Source organism: Eurosta solidaginis, chromosome 5, assembly GCF_040869045.1.
Source record: "Eurosta solidaginis isolate ZX-2024a chromosome 5, ASM4086904v1, whole genome shotgun sequence".
Classification (NCBI taxonomy): domain Eukaryota; kingdom Metazoa; phylum Arthropoda; class Insecta; order Diptera; family Tephritidae; genus Eurosta; species Eurosta solidaginis.
Window position 1 is genome coordinate 263,806,366 of NC_090323.1, and position 20,493 is coordinate 263,826,858.

The 20,493-nt window shown below is 35.0% G+C and overlaps 1 protein-coding gene across 10 annotated transcripts in view; it reads left to right on the forward strand.

Annotated features, from left to right (window-relative positions):
- Positions 1-1,945: 1,945 nt before the first annotated feature.
- LOC137253385 (carbohydrate sulfotransferase 11) overlaps positions 1,946-20,493 on the forward strand; it is a 50,576-nt gene continuing 32,028 nt past the window's right edge. For 2 of the 10 annotated variants that reach the window (XM_067790193.1, XM_067790203.1), the window contains exons 1-2: positions 1,946-2,355; positions 18,641-18,960. In XM_067790193.1, coding sequence (XP_067646294.1) covers positions 18,829-18,960 — 132 coding nt within the window. In that variant the 5' untranslated portion in view covers positions 1,946-2,355; positions 18,641-18,828. Of the gene's footprint in view, positions 2,660-6,246; positions 6,496-8,725; positions 8,952-13,632; positions 14,654-15,617; positions 15,814-18,640; positions 18,961-20,493 lie in introns of those variants that run through there. The other 8 variants (XM_067790196.1, XM_067790198.1, XM_067790194.1 and 5 more) reach the window with 8 other exon arrangements.

Consider the following 20,493-nt stretch of genomic DNA (forward strand, 5'->3'; position numbering starts at 1 on the left):
CTTATCAAGAATATAGGACATATTTTAAAAGAGGCGTGAGAATGCGCCTTTCTAATTAAATTAATTTTAAATTTTGTATTTGCCATAAATCAAAAGCTAAATTTCATTTCATTTCTTTATTGAGTCAATGTTAACATACCTTACTGACTAGATTACAGGTGTACTTAGAACTAAATTATTAATTTAAGTATGACTTAATGTGATAGATAGCAAGACTCAATGCATGCCTTGAAGAGAGACCTAGACATGGCAAAGTCAAGATCTAGACTCCTAGATAGGTGATTGAATTCTACAAGTCCTCTTAGAAGAGGGGCAAAGCTGAAGTAATTAGAACGCAACACTTCAATACGGAATGTATTGTGAAAGCGGAGGGCTCTGTTAGGGACATTGAAAGTTACCTGACCCACAAGTTCAGAACAATCAATAGCACAAGATATTATATCAAAAATAAACATTAAGCCTTGAACAGAACGCCTGACTTCAAGTGGCATTCATTATAAAATCATCATTGGCAATTGGATTATTCTTATCGTAGGCATTGTGCTTGTGAAGAATTAAAGGCATTGGTCAAGAATCACGCCCACTTTTATAAAGAAGGATCATAGACGAAGGATCATAGACGAATATAAAGTTAATATCTTTGCGAAAAATATCATCATATCAATTATATTTTTCTTCCAGCCTGTTCAAAATTTTGAGAAGGGGCATGGCACCGCCCATTTTTTGCCAAGAAACTTTCTACATTTCGTGAGCCAAAAGACGAAAAGTAGGATTGATCTATCGTGATAGTATTTGATATACACATTTCTTTTATAAAAAGATTTCTAATGCAAGAAGTTGATAACCACGCCCTAAACTTAAGCTAAATAAAAAATACGATAAAAGCTCACAGCTGAGTATAAAATATTATAAATCCTTAATTGTTTACTTTTATCAACATTTAAATGTTGGCAACTTTTTTTCCATATCTCAAAGTTTTTTTTTTTTTTGAAGGAAAATAAGAACCTAAAATACGACTACTCCAAGTCCGCCCCGACGTCATATGCTTCACATACATAAGCAATGTAACACACACCTCCATCATACAACACCGCCTAGAGGGAAAATTGAGCAGAGAACTAAATTGAAAATAGCATACAAACTGGAGAGGAGAGCGGCGCTGATTGCTGATAAGATATCTGTGGCAATTTGAAAAAACAACCAAATTCGAGTTAGGATAACGGTGATACATAGCCCTTTATCTGAAAAGCTAGCCACAATTCACCATTGTAACTTCATATATTTTGTAGCACCCATTTGGCGCTAGGGCTATGAGTAAGTAACACAGGGAGATCTGTAACGGATTTATATTATGAAGCCAGAATATCACTTTTATCCTAACTCGAATTATGTTGTTTTTTAAAATTGCCACAGATATGTTGGCGATTTGTTGTGCTCACTACTTCCTTATCAACAACAACACTAAATACAAGAGCAAAGGATCCAAACATGCGCTCCAGAAATTTAGGGGTAAAAATTAAGCTTTTTCTGTTTATACTGAGAGGGTTGTTGCCTAAATTTTCGGAGCAGTGTTGCACATGTTTTCAAAAAATATTATTAACCTTTTTTCATACAAATTTTTAACGACTTTATGTAAATTATTTTATGGAAAAACCGTGTGTATATAAAAAGTGTAATTAGCGCAAACAATAACTAATTGCTCCTTTAATTTGAATTTAATTATCAGCAAGTATCAATCAATTAAGGCAAAATATTAATTGTAAATGTGGTTGGAAGCACAGGGGGACAGGAGAGGGTTAGTCACATACATATACATATGCTATATAGCTTTGTACTGAGGCCATTTTTAGCGGTAGCTTTGATGATGCGGCAGAGCAACACTGTCACATTGTCATTGCCGCGGCGACGAGGCAGCTGGCAGTATTGGGCATTTTAGTTTTTTTTTTTGCATGCCGCTATCGTTGCTAATGCATTGTTATTGTGAGATTTGTGTGCTTTTGTGATTGTAGCACCATTGCTAAAATATCCGTTAGTGATATTTGTTGTTGTGCGCAACGTTTGTTAGCTGACACTGAGTGAGTGTGGCGCATTGGCTATTGGCTATGTTGGATTTGTTGTTGGCTTTTGCTTTGGCTTTGCCAAAAGTACTCGCACTAATTTCGTTCGATTCAGTACACTTTCACACGAGCGCGAACATTTTTGCAAGGCGGATAATAAAAATTTTGCAATAAAAATCTTTTATTCAGAACTCTTTTATTTACATATATACATGAGTATGTTTGTATAAATGTGAATGGCAAAAATAAAAAAGTTTGCTAAGTTGTGCAAAAACAGCTAAAATATTTAAAGCATAATGTAAGCGTAAAAAATTTGCTAATAAATCAGTTTGTCAATAAAAATGCTTATTTTCGCATAAAATAATAATTGAGAGTTAAGAATTGCGCACAAAAATGATTCAGTGAAAATTTGGTTGTTTGCCCGTGAAGAAAAATCTACGACGGAAAGTGAAAATATTTTATTGATTAAGTTTTCATTGACACACACACACTAGCGCACACTTACACAGTGCAGTGTGCATTTGCTTCGTGGTGTTGGTGATTTTCGTTTTATATTTTTTGGAAATTTGCTGAGGAATAATAATTTATTTGTTTTGAATAAGGTGTTGAATATTTAAACCCAAAATAGAGTATCCATACAAAATGTGCAGAACTTTTAACATTAGGACAATTTACTCAGTCTAGGAAACGTAGAAAAATGTTCTAGATCAAATATACTCGTTCAACGCTCAGAAAACACACCGCTCGCACAAATAATATCCTTCCGATCTGATCCTACATTTAGTTCCAAAAGTTAAATATTAAATAAGGAGTTCAGAATTTGGTGTACCTATTTGATGTTGGAAATGTTGCTATAGCAAATGAAAGCTACGGGTCTTGAACAACTTTTTTTATACTCAGCATGCTTTGCACACAGAGTATATTAACTTTGATTGGACAACGGTTGGTTGTATAGGTATAAAGGAATCGAGATAGATATAGACTTCCATATATCAAAATCATCAGTATCGAAAAAAAATTTGATCGAGCCATGTCCGTCCGTCCGTCTATCCGTTAACACGATAACTTGAGTAAATGTTGAGGTATCTTGATCAAATTTGGTACGTAGGTTCCTGGGCACTCATCTCAGATCGCTATGTAAAATGAACGATATCGGACTATAACCACGCCCACTTTTTCGATATCGAAAATTTCGAAAAACCGAAAAAGTGCGATAATTCATTACCAAAGACGGCTAGAGCGATGAAACTTGGTAGGTGGGTTGACCTTATGACGCAGAATAGAAAATTAGTAAAATTTTGGACAATGGGCATGGCACCGCCCACTTTTAAAAGAAGGTAATTTAAAAGTTTTGCAAGCTGTAATTTGGCAGTCGTTGAAGACATCATGATGAAATTTGGAAGTAACGTTACTCCTATTACTATATGTGTGCTGAATAAAAATTAGCAAAATCCGATGAAGAACACGCCCACATTTAAAAAAAAAAATTTAAGTCAAATTTTAACAAAAAATTTAATATCTTTACAGTATATAAGTAAATTATGTCAACATTCAACTCCAGTAATGATATGATGCAACAAAATACAAAAATAAAAGAAAATTTCAAAATGGGCGTGGCACCGCCCTTTTTCTTTTAATTTGTCTAGAATGCTTTTAATGCCATAAGTCGAACAAAAATTTACCAATCCATGTGAAATTTGGTAGGGGCATAGATTCTATGGCGGTAACCGTTTTTTGTGAAAATGGGCGAAATCGGTTGAAGCCACGCCCATTTATACACAGTCGACCGTATGTCCTTCCGCTCGGCCGTTAACACGATAACTTGAGCAAAAATCGATATATCTCTACTAAACTTAGTTCACGTACTTATCCGAACTCACTTTATCTTGGTATATAAAATGGCCGAAATCAAAGTATGACGACGACCACTTTTTCTATATCGAAAATTACGAAAAATGAAAAAATGCCATAATTCTATACCAAATACGAAAAAAGGGATGAAACATGGTAATTGGATTGGTTTATTGACGCGAAATATAACTTTAGAAAAAACTTTGTAACATGGGTGTGAGACCTACCATATTAAGTAGAAGAAAATGAATAAGTTTTACAGGGCGAAAACAAAAGCCCTTGGAATCTTGGCAGGAATACTGCTCGTGGTATTACATATATATGTAAATAAATTAACAGTACCCGACATATGATGTTCTGGGTCACCCTGGTCCACATTTTGGTCGATATCTCGAAAACGCCTTCACATATACAACTAAAAGCCACTCCCTTTTAAAACCATCATTAATACCTTTAATTTAATACCCATATCGTACAAACACATTCTAGAGTCAGGCCTGGTCCACCTTTATGGCGATATCCCTAAATGGCGTCCACCTATAAAACTATGGCTCACTCCCTCTTAAAATACTCTTTAATACCTTCCATTTTATACACATGTTATTTTTTACATACATACACATTCTAGGGTTACCCTAGGTTCATTTTCCTACATGGTGATTTTCCTTTATTTTGTCTCCAAAGTTCTCAGCTGAGTATGTAATATTCGGTTACACCCGAACTTAGCCTTCCTTACTTGTTTATTTTCAACATTTTCTTTGCATATTTTGTTTTGTTTTGACAGTTGTTGATTTCCTATACCTAAATTGAAAAAATAAACTACTTTCGATGTTGTGTAGTTGCCATGGCGTAGCAAATGCATAGCCGTGCAATACGAACAACATAGCGTTAACAACTGCAATGAGATTCAATGCCTAGAGACAGCTTGAGCGCAGACCATACGGCTGTAGTAGTATAGCGTCATCAAATATTGGACGTGGACATTACTTAGCTCCCTACCTGCGCTTTATTGGGTTTCTTAGAGCCACGGTAGAGGTGGAAGGTTGGCGCAAGGGATCATCTCAATCAGATTGGGCGAGACTGAAAGAAGACGAGAGTTGCACATGATCGGCCAAGTAGGAAAGGCGCGGAACCAAACGCGGGCTGCAACGTGTGGAGAATTATAAGCTACAACTAACAAGATTAATCTAATGATTAAATTAAGGAACTGTAAGCTCATGATGGGAATTCTGATTGGACGCTGTCTTTTAGCGTTACAAACTTTTACGTTAGGCTTAGTAAATGAAATCAGAAGCGGAAAGTGCGGGTTGGAGGAGGAAACTCGAGCACGTTGTGTGTTCGTGCCCTGTGCTAGCCAGGCTTAGGCTCCAGCTATTAGAAGTGGCACAGCTATCAAATTTAGAAGCAAAAAGTAGCATTTATAATATCTGGTTATTGATAGGTTTAAACAGTTTCGACGTTGAGCAAAATTCTGGTAGCACTATGGACTTATTCAGTTGTTGTTGTTGTTGTATCGATAAGGACACTCCCCGAAGGCATTGGGGAGTGTTATCGATGTTGATGGTCCTTTGCCGGATGCAGATCCGATACGTTCCGGTAACAAGCACCATAAAGGTACTAGCCCGACCCTCTTGGGAGGGATTTGCTGTGACCACATTCAACCTTCTAGGCCATTACCCCCTCCCACCCCCTAGATCCATCAGGAGTTCGGGGTCGCCAGAACCTCGGCTGTTAATGAAACAGGATTCGCCACGGGTAGGTGAATTTGACAATTGAGTGAGAGAAGTTATATATTGCGCTGGGAACCCCTTGAATCAGTTTGTTATTTTAGTCGCCTCTTACGACAGACATATGTACCTACCGCTGTATATTTTAAGTCCCCTTACCCGCTGGGGAGGACATTTTCAGACTATGTGAGGTACTCACGGACCGGTTAGTTCAATTTTACCTAGCAAGTTTCTTTTTGGGCCTCCCCAAATTTATACAAGAAACGGTAATTTTCATTAGGCTAAGCGAAACTATAAAATATTTATACCTACGCCCTCATGTATTTACAGAGGTTGAGCTATTGTAATAGGAATGGGTATCAAATCGCTGCATAATGAGTTGCAGTCCATTTAAAAATACAAACTAACAAGTAATTATAGTAATACAGAGAAATTTTTTACGTATTCTAGATCACACTTCTCTTAAAATACTACTGTTGCAATACGGGAAAAACAATTTTACTACTGTTTGCCCCATCTCCCCCGAAACTAATACTTTTATATGCAAATATGTGCTGTAAGTATCTGTGCTGCGATTTCAGCGTTGATTTTAATTATTTCAATCTTTTTTTGCGCTAATTGAAGTTTTCAGGGAAATCGCATCTCATATGCACACATGACTGCATGCACAGGTAAATATATTAAAAGCAAATGGGTATTTCCACCAAATCAGACCCCACTGAGCTAATAAACAAATTAAATCTTTACTATCCAAAAACGTTTACATCCATTAAAGTAAGGCTACTCCATTATAATTTAAACATTTCTTGCTTTTGGATATTGTTACGAAGACGTGAGCTCAGCTCAAAGTTGATAACGAGGTAATTTGAAAAATATTTCAAACTGTAATCGTAGTTGCAAAGATTTTTTATGAAATGTCTCTTTCATTACAAATATAAAATTAAGCTGCGATGAACTTGTCATACCTTTTCCATAATTCAAAGCAAATCTCAAGATCTTTGGAAGTTCGTACGGCTCACAGTAAGAATCTAAATGGTAAGAAATGGTGTTGCGACCGGAACAGGAAAAGGGGGAAAAAGTTTACTGGCATGAGAACTAGAATTTTTGTAAATTTGATTCTTTGTATAACTGCCAAACAACATTTAAATATTTCAATACCAAATATTGATTAAGAAAAATTAAGCCGTTTAATTTATTTTTAACTTTTTATACGACTCGCGACCGTAACATTTGGTATATTTTCTCTGAGACTGAGGCTCTCAACTTAAAATTTTTTATCAAGCGGGAAACGAGGCAGGTTCAACTATACAAGTTCCACACAATTTGAGAAATTCATAATATCGCGACTTAACCCTCCTTTTTTATACTTCCATGGACACTATGAATTAATTTTTCTACTCAGCGTGCTTTGCTCACAGAGTATATTAACTTTGATTGGATAATGGTTTGTTGTACAGATATAAAGGAATCAAGATAGATATAGACTTCTATATATCAAAATCATCAGTATTTAAAAAAAATTTATTGAGCCATGACCGTCCGTCCGTCTGCCCGTTAACACGATAACTTGAGTAAACTTTGAGGTATCTTGATGAAATTTGGTATGTAGGTTCTTAGGCACTCATCTCAGATCGATATTTAAAATGAACGAAATCGGACTATACATATGGGACCACGCCCACTTTTTCGATATCGAAAATTTCGAAAAACCGAAAAAGTGCGATAATTCATTACCAAAGACGAATAAAGCGATGAAACTTGGTAGGTGGATTGACCTATGACGCAGAAGAGAAAATTAGTAAAATTTTGGACAATGGGCGTGGCACCGCCCACTTTTAAAAGAAGGTGTTTTAAAAGTTTTGCAAGCTGTAATTTGGCAGTCATTGAATATATCATGATGAAATTTGGCAGGAACGTTACTCCTATTACTATATGTGTGCTAAATAAAAATTTGCAAAAACGAAAAACGAACACAACGCGCCCACTTAAAAAAAAAGTTTTTTTTTTAAAGTCAAATTTTTCACAAAACATTTAATATCTTTACAGTATATAAGTAAATTAAGTCAACATTCAACTTCAGTAATGATATGGTGCAACAAAATACAAATACACAGTCGACCGTCTGACCTTCAGCTCGGCCGCTAACACGATAACTTGAGCAAAAATCGATATATCTTTACTAAACTTAGTTCACGTACTTATCTGAACTCACTTTATCTTGGTATTAAAAATGGGCGAAATCCGACTATGACCACGCCCACTTTTTCGATATCGAAAATTTCGAAAAATGAAAAAAATGCCACAATTTTATACCAAATACGAAAAAAGGGATGAAAAATGGTGATTGAGTTGGTTGTTTGACGCAAAATACATCTTTAGTAAAAACTTTGTAACATTGATGTGTGAGACCTACCATATTAAGTAGAAGAAAATGAAAAAGTTCTGCAGGGCGTAATCAAAAGCTTTTGGAATCATGGCAGGAATACTTTTCGTCGTATTACATATATAAATAAAAAATTAGCGGTACCCGACAGATGATGTTCTGGGTCACCCTGGTCCACATTTTGCTCGATATCTCGAAAATGCCTTCACATATACAACTAACGGCAACTCCCTTTTAAGACCCTCATTAATACCTTTAATTCGATAACCATATCGTACAAATACACTCTAGAGTCACCCCTGGTCCACCTTTATGGCGATATCCCGAAATGGCGTCCACCTACAGAACTATGGCCCACTCCCTTTTAAAATACTCTCTAATACCTTCCATTTAATACCCATGTCATACAAACAAATTCCAGGGTTACCCTAGGTTCATTTTCCTACGTGGTGATTTTCCCTTATTTTGTCTCCAAAGCTCTCAGCTGAGTATGTAATGTTCGGTTACACCCGAACTTAGCCTTCCTTACTTGTTTACATTGTAATTTATTTCACTACGTATGTAACTAACTTCTTGAAATAATTTTTCCATATAATAATTAAACCATTTCTTGGACAGTTTTATTTAAAATTATGAAAGTTTTCCACAAAAGTGTCGCGACCGTAACAATGGAAACTCCCAAATGTATTTCTAATTTTTTACTTCAGTACATATGTAAAAATATTAAATGCTCCCATTGCAAAATAACTCGTACGACATAGGAATGACAAATCAGTCAACGCATTCCCCGCGCACCGGCTAAATAATTCATCAGAGAAGCGGCGGCGGCAGGCTGACTCTTTTGGCTATTTTCGACATAACGTAATGCAATGAATTGAATCCTCAAAAAGCAATGAGCTGTAACAAAATAAATTTTTATACATACTTAAACAGGTACATATACATTAGAGTTGCCCCTATAAATTCTTTTTGATTTATTTCTTTAGTCCCAATTGAATTTTGTTAACGTATGTTTCATTTGCTCAATTACGCTAACCATTGTGCGACACCCCTTAACCGGTTCCGATCAGAACCAAAATTTATTTTTATATTTATTCCATCGATTTTGGGCATTAGAAAACAAAAAAATAAATTTTAACTTTTTTAGTCTCCAAAAAAATTATATAGAAAATGTTTGTTATATGGACCACCCTAATATATATACATGTTTTAATATAGAGACATTTAATTGTGTACGTGATCGAAATAACTGCGGCAAACAGCAAAAGTAGCCAATAAATAATGTGGAATAGAACTCAATATGAGTTATGTGTTTTTGTGCTTTCTTTGTGCACAAAAAATTCACATAATACATTCATACATTCATACAAAAAAAGTATAAAATAGGGTGATGTATCTAAAACTTTACTTTAAGTTACTGAGTTGTCCGTTCACTATAATAGCGTCCAAGCGAAGATACGGTAGATGGGATGCAATCCATCATTTGTGCGTTTTGGAAATTTCAGATTTACTCGAGTATATACGGCGATTAAGGGTCTGTTCTTGACAGTACACTAAGGGTAATGCATTTTATTAAATAAGATTTGTATCTTAACAAATGTCAGTTCGCATATCATCAATCTCGCTTTGATAAAGCCGTATTTACATACATATATACCAAAGATATAATATAGATATTAGGCCGGGTCGATTTGTGGGGAGGCAAAAAAATCTCCCATTGCTCTTTGAAAATCATATTCTAGGTATCAAAATAAGAAACTTTGCCAAAGGAACCATACCTCCAAAACGAATTCTGTAGCGGAATTCACTAACTTATAACGATGCGATTTGTCGAGATTTTAATTAACGATTTTGTCGTTTGCCTTATCGATTGTGCTATTCACTAACTTAGTTTTAACGAATCGAAATAAATTACATTTAAATTTCGTTTTAATAGTATAAAGGTGGCAGCACAGCTTAACGTAACCTAAAAAATGCGAAAAGCACAAAAAGAGTGCCAAAAATAAATAAATTCCGCATACTAACTGCTTTTAAAAGTTTTTACATATTTTAACAAAAGGTAAGTAAATGCGGTATTATTATTTTTTTTTCTCTGTTGACATCGCAGTTATTCTTGTACCCCTTAATTGACCATCAAGTTGAGAAATAATATCATGAGCCAAGTCTAGGGTTAGTCGGTACAGCTTTAGAAACTCCGTTGCATTCAAGTGGAATGGGTCATCTACTTAGTAATTCTTCATTTTGTGATAAAACGTAGGCCAAGTACTCAAATGCCATTTGATTTATTAATAAAGTAACTTTTAGTGTTTGAAAGTATATAATTAAAGTTCCGATTTTCTTTTTTAACTAAAATTGCCAGAAATATTAATATCGTGATTTCTAGCGCAGCCAATTTACTTGCCGTTTATTTAACGACACAGCTGATCGTCGATAAACGAATATCGATACAAAATAGTTACTGAATAACGAAATCGTTATAGTTATCGATTCGCAAATAAAGCGATGGCAAATGTCGTTAAAAAAGTTAGTGAATTCTACTAGTGATGTCCCCCCCCCCCCCCCCCCCCCCCTTTGGGTCGTAGGGGCAAATTTTGAAAAATCCAACTTTGAAATGCCTATGTTTTTTCTTTTTGGAGTTTATTTTTCTCTTTAGAAATTTATTTAGTCAGAACATATGTAAATGAAAAAATGAATTTAACTTAGTAATAGAAAAGAAATTTAAAAAAATTATTAGAAATTAGCGTTTTTACAACCCACTTTTAAAACCAAGGCATCACTGTGATGCGTTTGCATGTCGTAAGCATAGTTGTGTGGGTTTTTTATTCAACCGTTTTAAAAAATGAAGGTATCACTGTGACACAATTGCAGATCGTAAAATTGCTTGTGTTGTTTTTTTTTAAGCCACCACAAACACAGCAGGTATAATTGAAATTGCCCCTACCCATAAGTTCGACCCAAACGGGGGACATCAGAATTCGTTTTAGAGGTATGGTTCCTTCGGCAAAGTTTCCTATTTTGATCCCTAGAATACGATTTTCACAGAGCAATGAGCGATTTTTAAATCGACCCGGCCTAATAGATATGTATGTATATTAGTTCGAAAATTTTATATTGACAATGCATTATTTATATAAGAAATAAATCCATAGGCTTGGGAATAATGTTCATCTTGTTGTTTTTGAAGTTTCATGAGATTGAAGTTTTCTAAATTTCATTTTTTTTTTAAGATAGACCTACTTATTCAATTGTATCTCTTAGAAATAGTTTGTAGGGAAACCACTTTTATATTGGACTATCACTGGGACATGAATAGTTATTATTTTTCAATGATTCCAACATAATGGTGAAATAGTCCCGAATCGATCTAGAAAACAATCTCGAAGAGACTCTGATGTTATTTGGAAACAGCCCCGAAATCACTTGTTAATAGTCTGAAAATTACTCCAATACAATACCAAAAAAAATCTGTAGATTGTACCGAAATATCCAGGCTAACACGAAATAATTCCGTAAGGATTTTGAAACAAACCCTAGTTTAACCCAAAATTATATTAAAACAAGTAAGGAAGGTTAAGTTCGGGTGTAACCGAACATCACATACTCAGTTGAGAGCTATGGTGACAAAATAAGGGAAAATAACCATGTAGGAAAATGAACCGAGGGAAACCCTGGAATGTGTTTGTATGACATGTGTATCAAATGAAAGGCATTAAAGATTATTTTATGAAGGAGTGGGCCATAGTTCTATAGGTGGAAGCCATTTAGGGATATCGTCATAAAGGTGGATCAGGGTTGACTCTAGAATATGTGTGCACGATATGGGTATCAAATGAAAGGTGTTAATGAGTATTTTAAAAGGGAGTAATCCTTAGTTCCATAGGTGGACGCCGTTTCGAGATATCGCCATAAAGGTTGACCGGGGGTGACCCTAGAATTTGTTTGTACAATATGGGTATCAAAAGAAAGGTATTAATGAGGGTTTTAAATGGGGTTGGTGGTAGTTGTATAGGTGGTCACCTTTTCGAGATATCGCTATAAAGGTGGACCAGGGGTGACCCTAGAATTTGTTTGTACGATATGGGTATCAAATTAAAGGTATTAATGAGGGTTTTAAAAGGGAGTGGTGGTAGTTGTATAGGTGGTCGCCTTTTCGAAATATCGCCATAAAGGTGGACCAGGGGTGACTCTAGAATGCGTTTGTACAATATGGGTATCAAACGAAAGGTGTTGAATGAGTATTTTAAAAGGGAGTGGACCTTAGTTCTATAGGTGGACGCCTTTTCGAGGTATCGCAATAAAGGTGGACCAGGGGTGACTCTAGACTTTGTTTGTACGATATGGGTATCAAATGAAAGGTGTTAATGAGTATTTTTAAAAGGGAGTGGTGGTAGTTGTATATGTGAAGGCGTTTTCCAGATATCGACCAAAATGTGGACCAGGGTGACCCAGAACATCATCTGTTGGATACCGCTAATTTAGTTATGTATGTAATACCGGCCAAGATTTCAAGGGTTTTTATTTCGCCCTGCATAACTTTTTCATTTTCTTCTACTTAATATGGTAGGTGTCACAACCATTTTACAAAGTTTTTTCTAAAGTTATATTTCGCGTCAATAAACCAATCCAATTACCATTTTTCATCCCTTTTTTGGAATTTGGTATAGAATTATGGCATTTTTTTCATTTTTCGTAATTTTCGATATCGAAAAAGTGGGCGTGATCATAGTCGGAATTCGGCCATTTTGTATACCAATATAAAGTGAGTTCAGATAAGTAGGTGAACTGAGTTTAGTAAAGATATGTCGATTTTTGCTCAAGTTATCGTGTTAACAGCCATGCGGAAGGACAGACAGACGACTGTGTATAAAAACTGGGCGTGGCTTCAACCGATTTCGCCCATTTTCACAGAAAACAGTTATCGTCATAAAATCTATGCCCCTATCAAATTTCAAAAGGATTGGTAAATTTTTGTTCGAATTATGGCATTAAAAGTATCCTAGACAAATTAAATGAAAAAGGGCGGAGCCACGCCCATTTTGAAATTTTCTTTTATTTTTGTATTTTGTTGCACAATATCATTACTGGGGTTGAATATTGACATAATTTACTGATATACTGTAGAGATATTAAATTTTTTGTTAAAATTTTACTTAAAAAAAAATTTTTTTTTAAGTGGGCGTGGTCCTTCTCCGATTTTGCTATTTTTATTAAGTGTACATATAGTAATAGGAGTAACGCTCCTGCCAAATTTCATCATGATATCTTCAACGACTGCCAAATTACAGCTTGCAAAATTTTTAAATTACCTTCTTTTAAAAGTGGGCGGTGCCACGCCCTTTGTCCAAAATTTACTAATTTTCTATTCTGCGTCATAAGTTAAACTCACCTACCAATTTTCATCGCTTTATCTGTCTTTGGTAATGAATTATCGTACTTTTTCGGTTTTCCGAAATTTTCGATATCGAAAAAGTGGGCGTGGTTATAGTCTGATATAGTTCATTTTAAATAGCGATCTGAGATGAGTGCTCAGGAATCTACATACCAATTTCATCAAGATACGTCAAAATTTACTCAAGTTATCGCGTTAACGGACGGACGGACGGACATGGCTCAATCAAATTTTTTTTCGATCCTGATGATTTTGATATATGGAAGTCTATATCTATCTCGATTCCTTTATACCTGTACAACCGACCGTTATCCAATCAAACTTAATATACTCTGTGAGCTCTGCTCAACTGAGTATAAACAATCGAAAATGAACCCAAAATAGTGACAAAAAAACTCCAAATAGGATGTAACCGGACAATTTTTCGTTAAATATGGGAAAATAGCCTTTTTCTTGATATTATATAGACACTAATTTGTATATATTTCAAATGGGAGAGAATCACTGCCAATATGTCTTGAGATAACTATTGAAAACGTTCTCTGGTACTATCTCAAGTTTGGGAAGTCTTGTCATAGCGCTGTGTAGTGTAGTCATGTCGGGTCTGCGCATTCATTCAATAGATGAAGCTAAATATTGCCAATGCCGTATGTTGCAAAAAATGTGTTGATGGCTCACCCTTTAAATATGAAAAGTGTAATAGCGAAATATACACACAAACTTTTCGTACGACATTGTATTATTGTCTCTAGGCGATGTTTTGTTGACCTTTGCTGGCAACAGCAATAGATTCTATAAAGCTGTAATATAAAGTGTATATTTGGTATGAACGCAAAAGAGGTGTAAGTGCACAGAATAATATTTATGCTACAACGTTAGCAAAGCACATGGTCCGAATGTCCAGCTTAAGTATATTTGTTAACTGGACTTGGAACAGGGATGGAGAAGAGTAAGAAGAATTAGAAAGAAAAGAAAAGAGGGAAGAAGAAGATAGTGAGTTACACGAAGATAGAGAGATCGGTATAGATGGAGCGGAAAAGAAGTGAGGGAAAAGACGAAGAGAGAGAAAGAGAAAAAGAAAAAAGGCAGAGGTAAAAGTGAATAAAATCTTAAGAAAAGAGGGAGAGAGGGGAAGGAGAGTAAGAGGTGTAAACTGCTGAAAAGTTATGCAGATAGATCAAATCTAGAGCAGAACAACGTCTACCGGGTCTGCTAATATATTTATATTTGAAGAAGTAATATAACGGTAATATATTTGTTATTTATATTAGAGAAAAATTGCAAAGCTTACAAACGACGATGGTTACTAGGACATGTTTCTGAATTTCACTTCTTAATCAGCTAGCTTCTCGGTAGCTGAGTATTGAACTCGAATCTCCAACATGCATTCTTCATACTGGTGTAAAGGCAGATGCATTTAACCACTCAGCATATGAATGCCCCGCTGCTCGCTTTGCGATTGGTCTCTAAGAAGCACGTCTCGCTAATTAAATAGTAACAACGGAAGTATTAAAAACAAATACTGTAAAAATCCAAGCAAATGTTACCAGGCTTTCAAAGTGCGCCTAAAACATTCCAAACAATTAGGATTAAATAACATACAGAGTGTATGTATCCAAATAGTGAATAAAAAAGGAATAGCAACAACAAGGCGATTCGAATTTTAAGCTTAATTTATCATCAAACTTTTCATTAATATTATAAGTTATGGTTCTAATGAGTGCGCGTGTTCACTAGTTGACATATGAGTGTCCTTAATCCGTTGCACCATTTCAGAGCTATTGTGATTTAAAAAATTGACTTCAATTACGAATAGTAAACAACAGCTACAATAGCATATGTAGAAAGTGCGGGTTGGAGAAGGAAGAGATCGAGCATGTTTTGGGCCCTATGCTTGCAAAGCTAAAACCTCAGCTATTTGGAGCTTTCAGATCTAGAAGCAGCAAGTAGCATAGGTCGTAGAAAGTTTCAGTGTAGTATTTCAAATTGGACGGATTTATTTTATAACATAGGCTCTGCTTTCTGATAGGGTTTTTCAGTTTAACCGCTGAGCAACACTATGGACTCATTCAATCTATGTGAGGTCCTCCAGGGGTAGCCACTTCAACCTAACCTAAATATGGGCACATTTACTTGAATTGAAAAGGGTTTTTTGTATATCTGTAAACAAATTTCGTTGCATCAAACTAAGTTACTATCGTTTGTCATAGCTCATTTTGGAGTATTCAAAGAAGCATTTATTTCGCCACTTAATGACGTCGAGTGTTAAGGAAGGAGAATTTTTCCCCATTTATTCTTGGTCTACATGTTTCACGATTAATTTAATAATTTTGCGCTGCGGATACAGGTAGTTGTGAAATTGTCCTTAGCATTACAATTTAAAAGGGCGAGACTATAAAAAAACGGGTAATTTCTTTTATAAGTACCACCCTAATACAATATTATGCGTAAGCAAATAAACATTCCCCAAAAACGTGACCAAAAACGCGAGTATGTAAATAGTTACTCAACATTTCCATGTTTTTGCACTCACCCCGATGTTCAACAGTGTTGCCAGGTTAGCCTTTTCGAGGCTAGATTTAGCCTTTTTTTTGCCTTTAGCCTCGAAATTTTGGGTTTAGCTTCGTGACTTTTTTCTAGTCTTTATTACTCCGAATGTATTTTTAAAAATTTCTAAAATAAAATAATTTCAATAGTTCCTGTGAACACCTAATACCTTATAATATGAGTTCTCAACAAAAGATTAATTCTTTTTCTGCTGAAAATTCGTTGAAAGTATCAAAGCCAGATGTATTTCCTTACTTTGAAAAAGACAAGTATAGTTATTCTTCAAGTCAAATAGCATTAATAGAGCTGCAGTGGCGAAAACTTATAACTATACAATGGAAAAATGTACACTCCACCATGGAATTTTGGTCGGAAGTCCGAGAACAAAAAAATGCATTAAACAAACCTCCTTTTTTAGAACTTGTCGAATTCATATTTAGTTTTTTAGTATTACCACTCAGTAACGCGGAGGTTGAAAGAATTTTTAGTGGCATGAAAATTCTGAAAACTAAATTAAGGAACAAACTAAAAATTAAAATACTTAATGCGCTGCTTAATATTAGATGCTCGTTAAAACGCTTATCTAAATGTTGTAATGACTTTGAAATTACCGATGATCTCATATCTATGGTAAATAGCCAAATTTGATACCCAGACTTAAGCTCTTCTGATTCTTCAGACGGGGAATATTTTATATAAATAACTAGTTTGTAATATTTTTTTTATGTATATACACATATGCTATCATTTGAGGTAAGTCCATGTGCTAGTCAAGGAAAATGTGTCTGATATGCTTTGAAACAGGAAGTTATGTTTAAGTTATGTTTATAAGTTTTTATTTACAAATGTGTAAACTAAAATATAAAAAAAATTTAATGAATTAACCAAAAAATTTCTGGCCCTTTTTTAGCTTCTTTTTTTTCTAAATTACCCTTTTTTAACCTTTTTTTTGCCAATCTAGCTTCTTTTTTTTGCATCACCTGGCAACACTGAAGTTCAATTTCAATTGGTTGCACGAAATCAACGTCTGAGTACTACTCAGTGAGTAGAAAATGTGCTATCTCAGAATTTGTTTCATATTAATTCTTTCTCGGAATCAGCCCAAAAAACTTTTCATTTATGTAAATGGAATAGATTCTGAGACAGGGCATGCCTTAATCGATTTCTTAAATAAGGCAATATTACATAAACGTTCGAAGAGCAAATAATCCGAAAATAGTACCAAGATCATATCTCAAACTATCCCTCCCTAAGGATTATGTTCCTCCCGAAAAAAATCCTAAAATGATCCGAAGATAGTCCCGAAATGGAATACAATGGCGAAAAAATTATCTCGAAGCGATATCACCGATAAGTATACCGAAATATTCAGGATTACAAACTGAGTTGATTTAACCATGTCAATCTGTCCGTCTAACTGTCTGTCCGTTTGAACGCAAACAAGTCTCTCGATTTGTAAAATATCTCGATGAGTACGATGATGGTATATTTCGGTGCCCGATAAATCATTTATTGTGACCGACCGGATCGGGCACCTGTACAATTATCATCCAACCGATTTTTCGGAAAAGAGGGTTTTCATCATTTATTCCTCGTTTTAATAGCTAGAAGCTTGAAATTTCACAAGATATTGACACATCCCAAAAAACATTTTTGTCAATTCTCAGTTTGAGATACGTTTGAGAATCAGAACATTTCTCACATTTCAAACGCTAGTTTTCAAACGCATTTCAAATAATCCTTGGTAGCATTCTCAGGCTAAAAGGAACATTTTTAATATGGAATTTTTCTTTATTTTCAAATTGAGAATTTTTGGATTCTCAACTCTTTTTCAAACGAGAATAAAGCGAACCGAAATGGAATCCACTGTTGTGCCACTTTCGGTAAGTGAATTTATTATTTGCCTCACTTCACTTTTAATTGATTTAGATTTATGCATAATCAATAAAATCGGTTGTTTACATTTCTAGCTAAAGTATGCAAATTAGAGATCGACGAATTATCAACGGCACTATCAACGACACTATCGATAGCATTGATGTAAAATAAGCATGTTGTACTATGTTTTATTTTAGTTTTGGGTTTCATGAACACCTATTATGTACTTTAAAATTTACACACATTGGCGCAAAAGTATTCACACTACTATTAACGAAAATACTCCATGATATCGATGGTTTTCAACAAGAATGGAACGAAATGCAAATATATCTCAAACCATTCTCAAGTTGAAGAAAAACGTTTGAGAAAAAGTTGAGGAAATATTTAGTTTCAAATAATAAATAATGCTGAATATCAAATGGAGAATTAATGTTTTCTCAAACATTTGAGAGAAAAAAATTTTCAAGTATGTCTCAAATTATTCTCAAGTTGAAGATCGACGTTTGAGAAAAAGTTCAGAAAATATTTTGTTTCAATATGAATATCAAACTGAAAATCAATGTTTTTCTCAAACATTTGAGATTTTGTTTTTAGTGTTTGTTGGGATACATATTTCATACTTCGGTGTATGTAAAAATCGTCAAGGTCACATGTTTTGAATTTTTGAAATTTCAACTCCATTCGTGAAAGGTATGAGGTATTCGGCACAGCCGAAGGCAATCTTGTTCTTCATTGTTTTACAATGTTTTCATACATAAGTATGTACATACAAAACAAAAAGTTATTTATTATATATTCTTTACAGCCATTTACCACAAAGTGATCACTGCAAAAAAAATCAGCAATATTAACAAACAATACCAAAAGTTCTATTTATTGTTGTTGTAAAAGAAAATTTGTACCGCATGATTTACATTTCATATCAAAGAAGCAGCAAACAGCCGCTGGTGTTGAAGTAACAGGGGGCAGAGTAATTAACGCCCGTTCAAGTAAATGAGACTAAATACGACGCATTGGCGTGCCGTTCGGCGCTATTTTCTAGTTTTCACAGCGATTGCATTGCTGCCATTAGCATTGGTATATTTGGTACGAAACGAACAAATTTACCGCATCAAAGGATATGAGGTAAGTGAAAAGCTTATTCCCTTATTATTAAGCTTCCATACACGTGTTCCTATTTATATATGTATGTATAAAGCTTCTTTGTTTAAATCTTTAGCGACCTATTAAACCATTCCACAATATCATATCCTGAATTATTATCATACATATCTCTGTTTGTATAGCATAAGACCCGCTCATTTTTTTTTGCTGTTTTGAGTTGAGTAAATCGCCTGACATTAAACCAATGTTAAATATAATCAGAGAGGAGTGGGTGATAAGTAATTATGCAAGATTAACCAGTGAGGAAGTCTAAAAATGTGGGTGTGGCTCTAAATAGATTTGGTAACGGAATATAGTAAATATGGAGTATAAAGCCGAACATAATGTACTGGATGCTGAGCGCCATATGTCATGTGGGAGTTATGATAAACCTCCTCTCCATAAACTGAATTGTTGGCTATGCCAACATTCTAGAGACCATTCCCGAAACGTTCCGTCAACTAGAAGATGTTATACCGACTCGCTCTAGAATTAAAAGTTATCTATTAGAATCCACAAATGGTAACATATCTCTGCTTCAGACCCTGAGTCCAAATATGTCTTCACGATTAGGGTTCAAACTTAATGGCAATGGAGGTAGTGGTAATTGCTTAAAGGAGCTTTAACTCTCACTGAGTATAGGGCTGTGGAGCTATTGTTGAAGCTTTCAGACAAAACCAGCAGGCATCTTCTACTTTTTAGAGCAGTGCTTCACTTTATCCAACAGGTTCGATGACTCACAAATTGTTATCGATATCCTCTTTCTAAAGTCAATGGCAGCTGGCATTTTCAATTGAGGCAGAGATTGGTGGTTGGCGTCATGTGGACACACATTACATTGAGTCGGAGTTGATTCTATATAAGTAAAAAATTAGCCTTCTACAGTATCCAGATCGAAGTTTTGCCGGAGTAACGCGGGTCTTTCCGGAAAATCTACTTTCCGCTAATACGAGTTTTGGATATCGAACTCTGAGGACGGTGTACGACGGATATTTATCAGCATAAGACTTTACCGACTCTTTGTGGAGGAGGCAGATGTCCTTCTTGTGCTTATATGATTGGTGCTTATCTGGTTGGTGGTTGGTGATCAAGGCTAGGGAATAAAGAACCCTCCCATAGATCAAGGAGATTTAAACAAGAAGTACCTCAATGGGTCGTCCTAGCTCTACTTGTGCTTAATTTAAACTTAAATTTCGTGACGGTTCGAGCTTCATAAAAAGGACTTTTACAAAGTAGGCAGTATATAGCTTAGTAGTTCCCTCTATAAAGTATAATAGAGAGGATAACACTTTTCAACACGTTATCTCAAACTACTTTTGATGCATGGGCTTTGAAAATTTAATTTTACTTCTAGATGAAGGTTATGCCACGCCCAGTTTTATTTATTTTACTAAATTTATTTCTAGAGTGACAAAGCCCATTCAAAAGTAAAGTTTCATAATTAATTAAATATTTTTCCGATTTTTCAAATAAAAAACTTGGGCGTGGTTATTGTTCGATACCGCCCATTTGTAA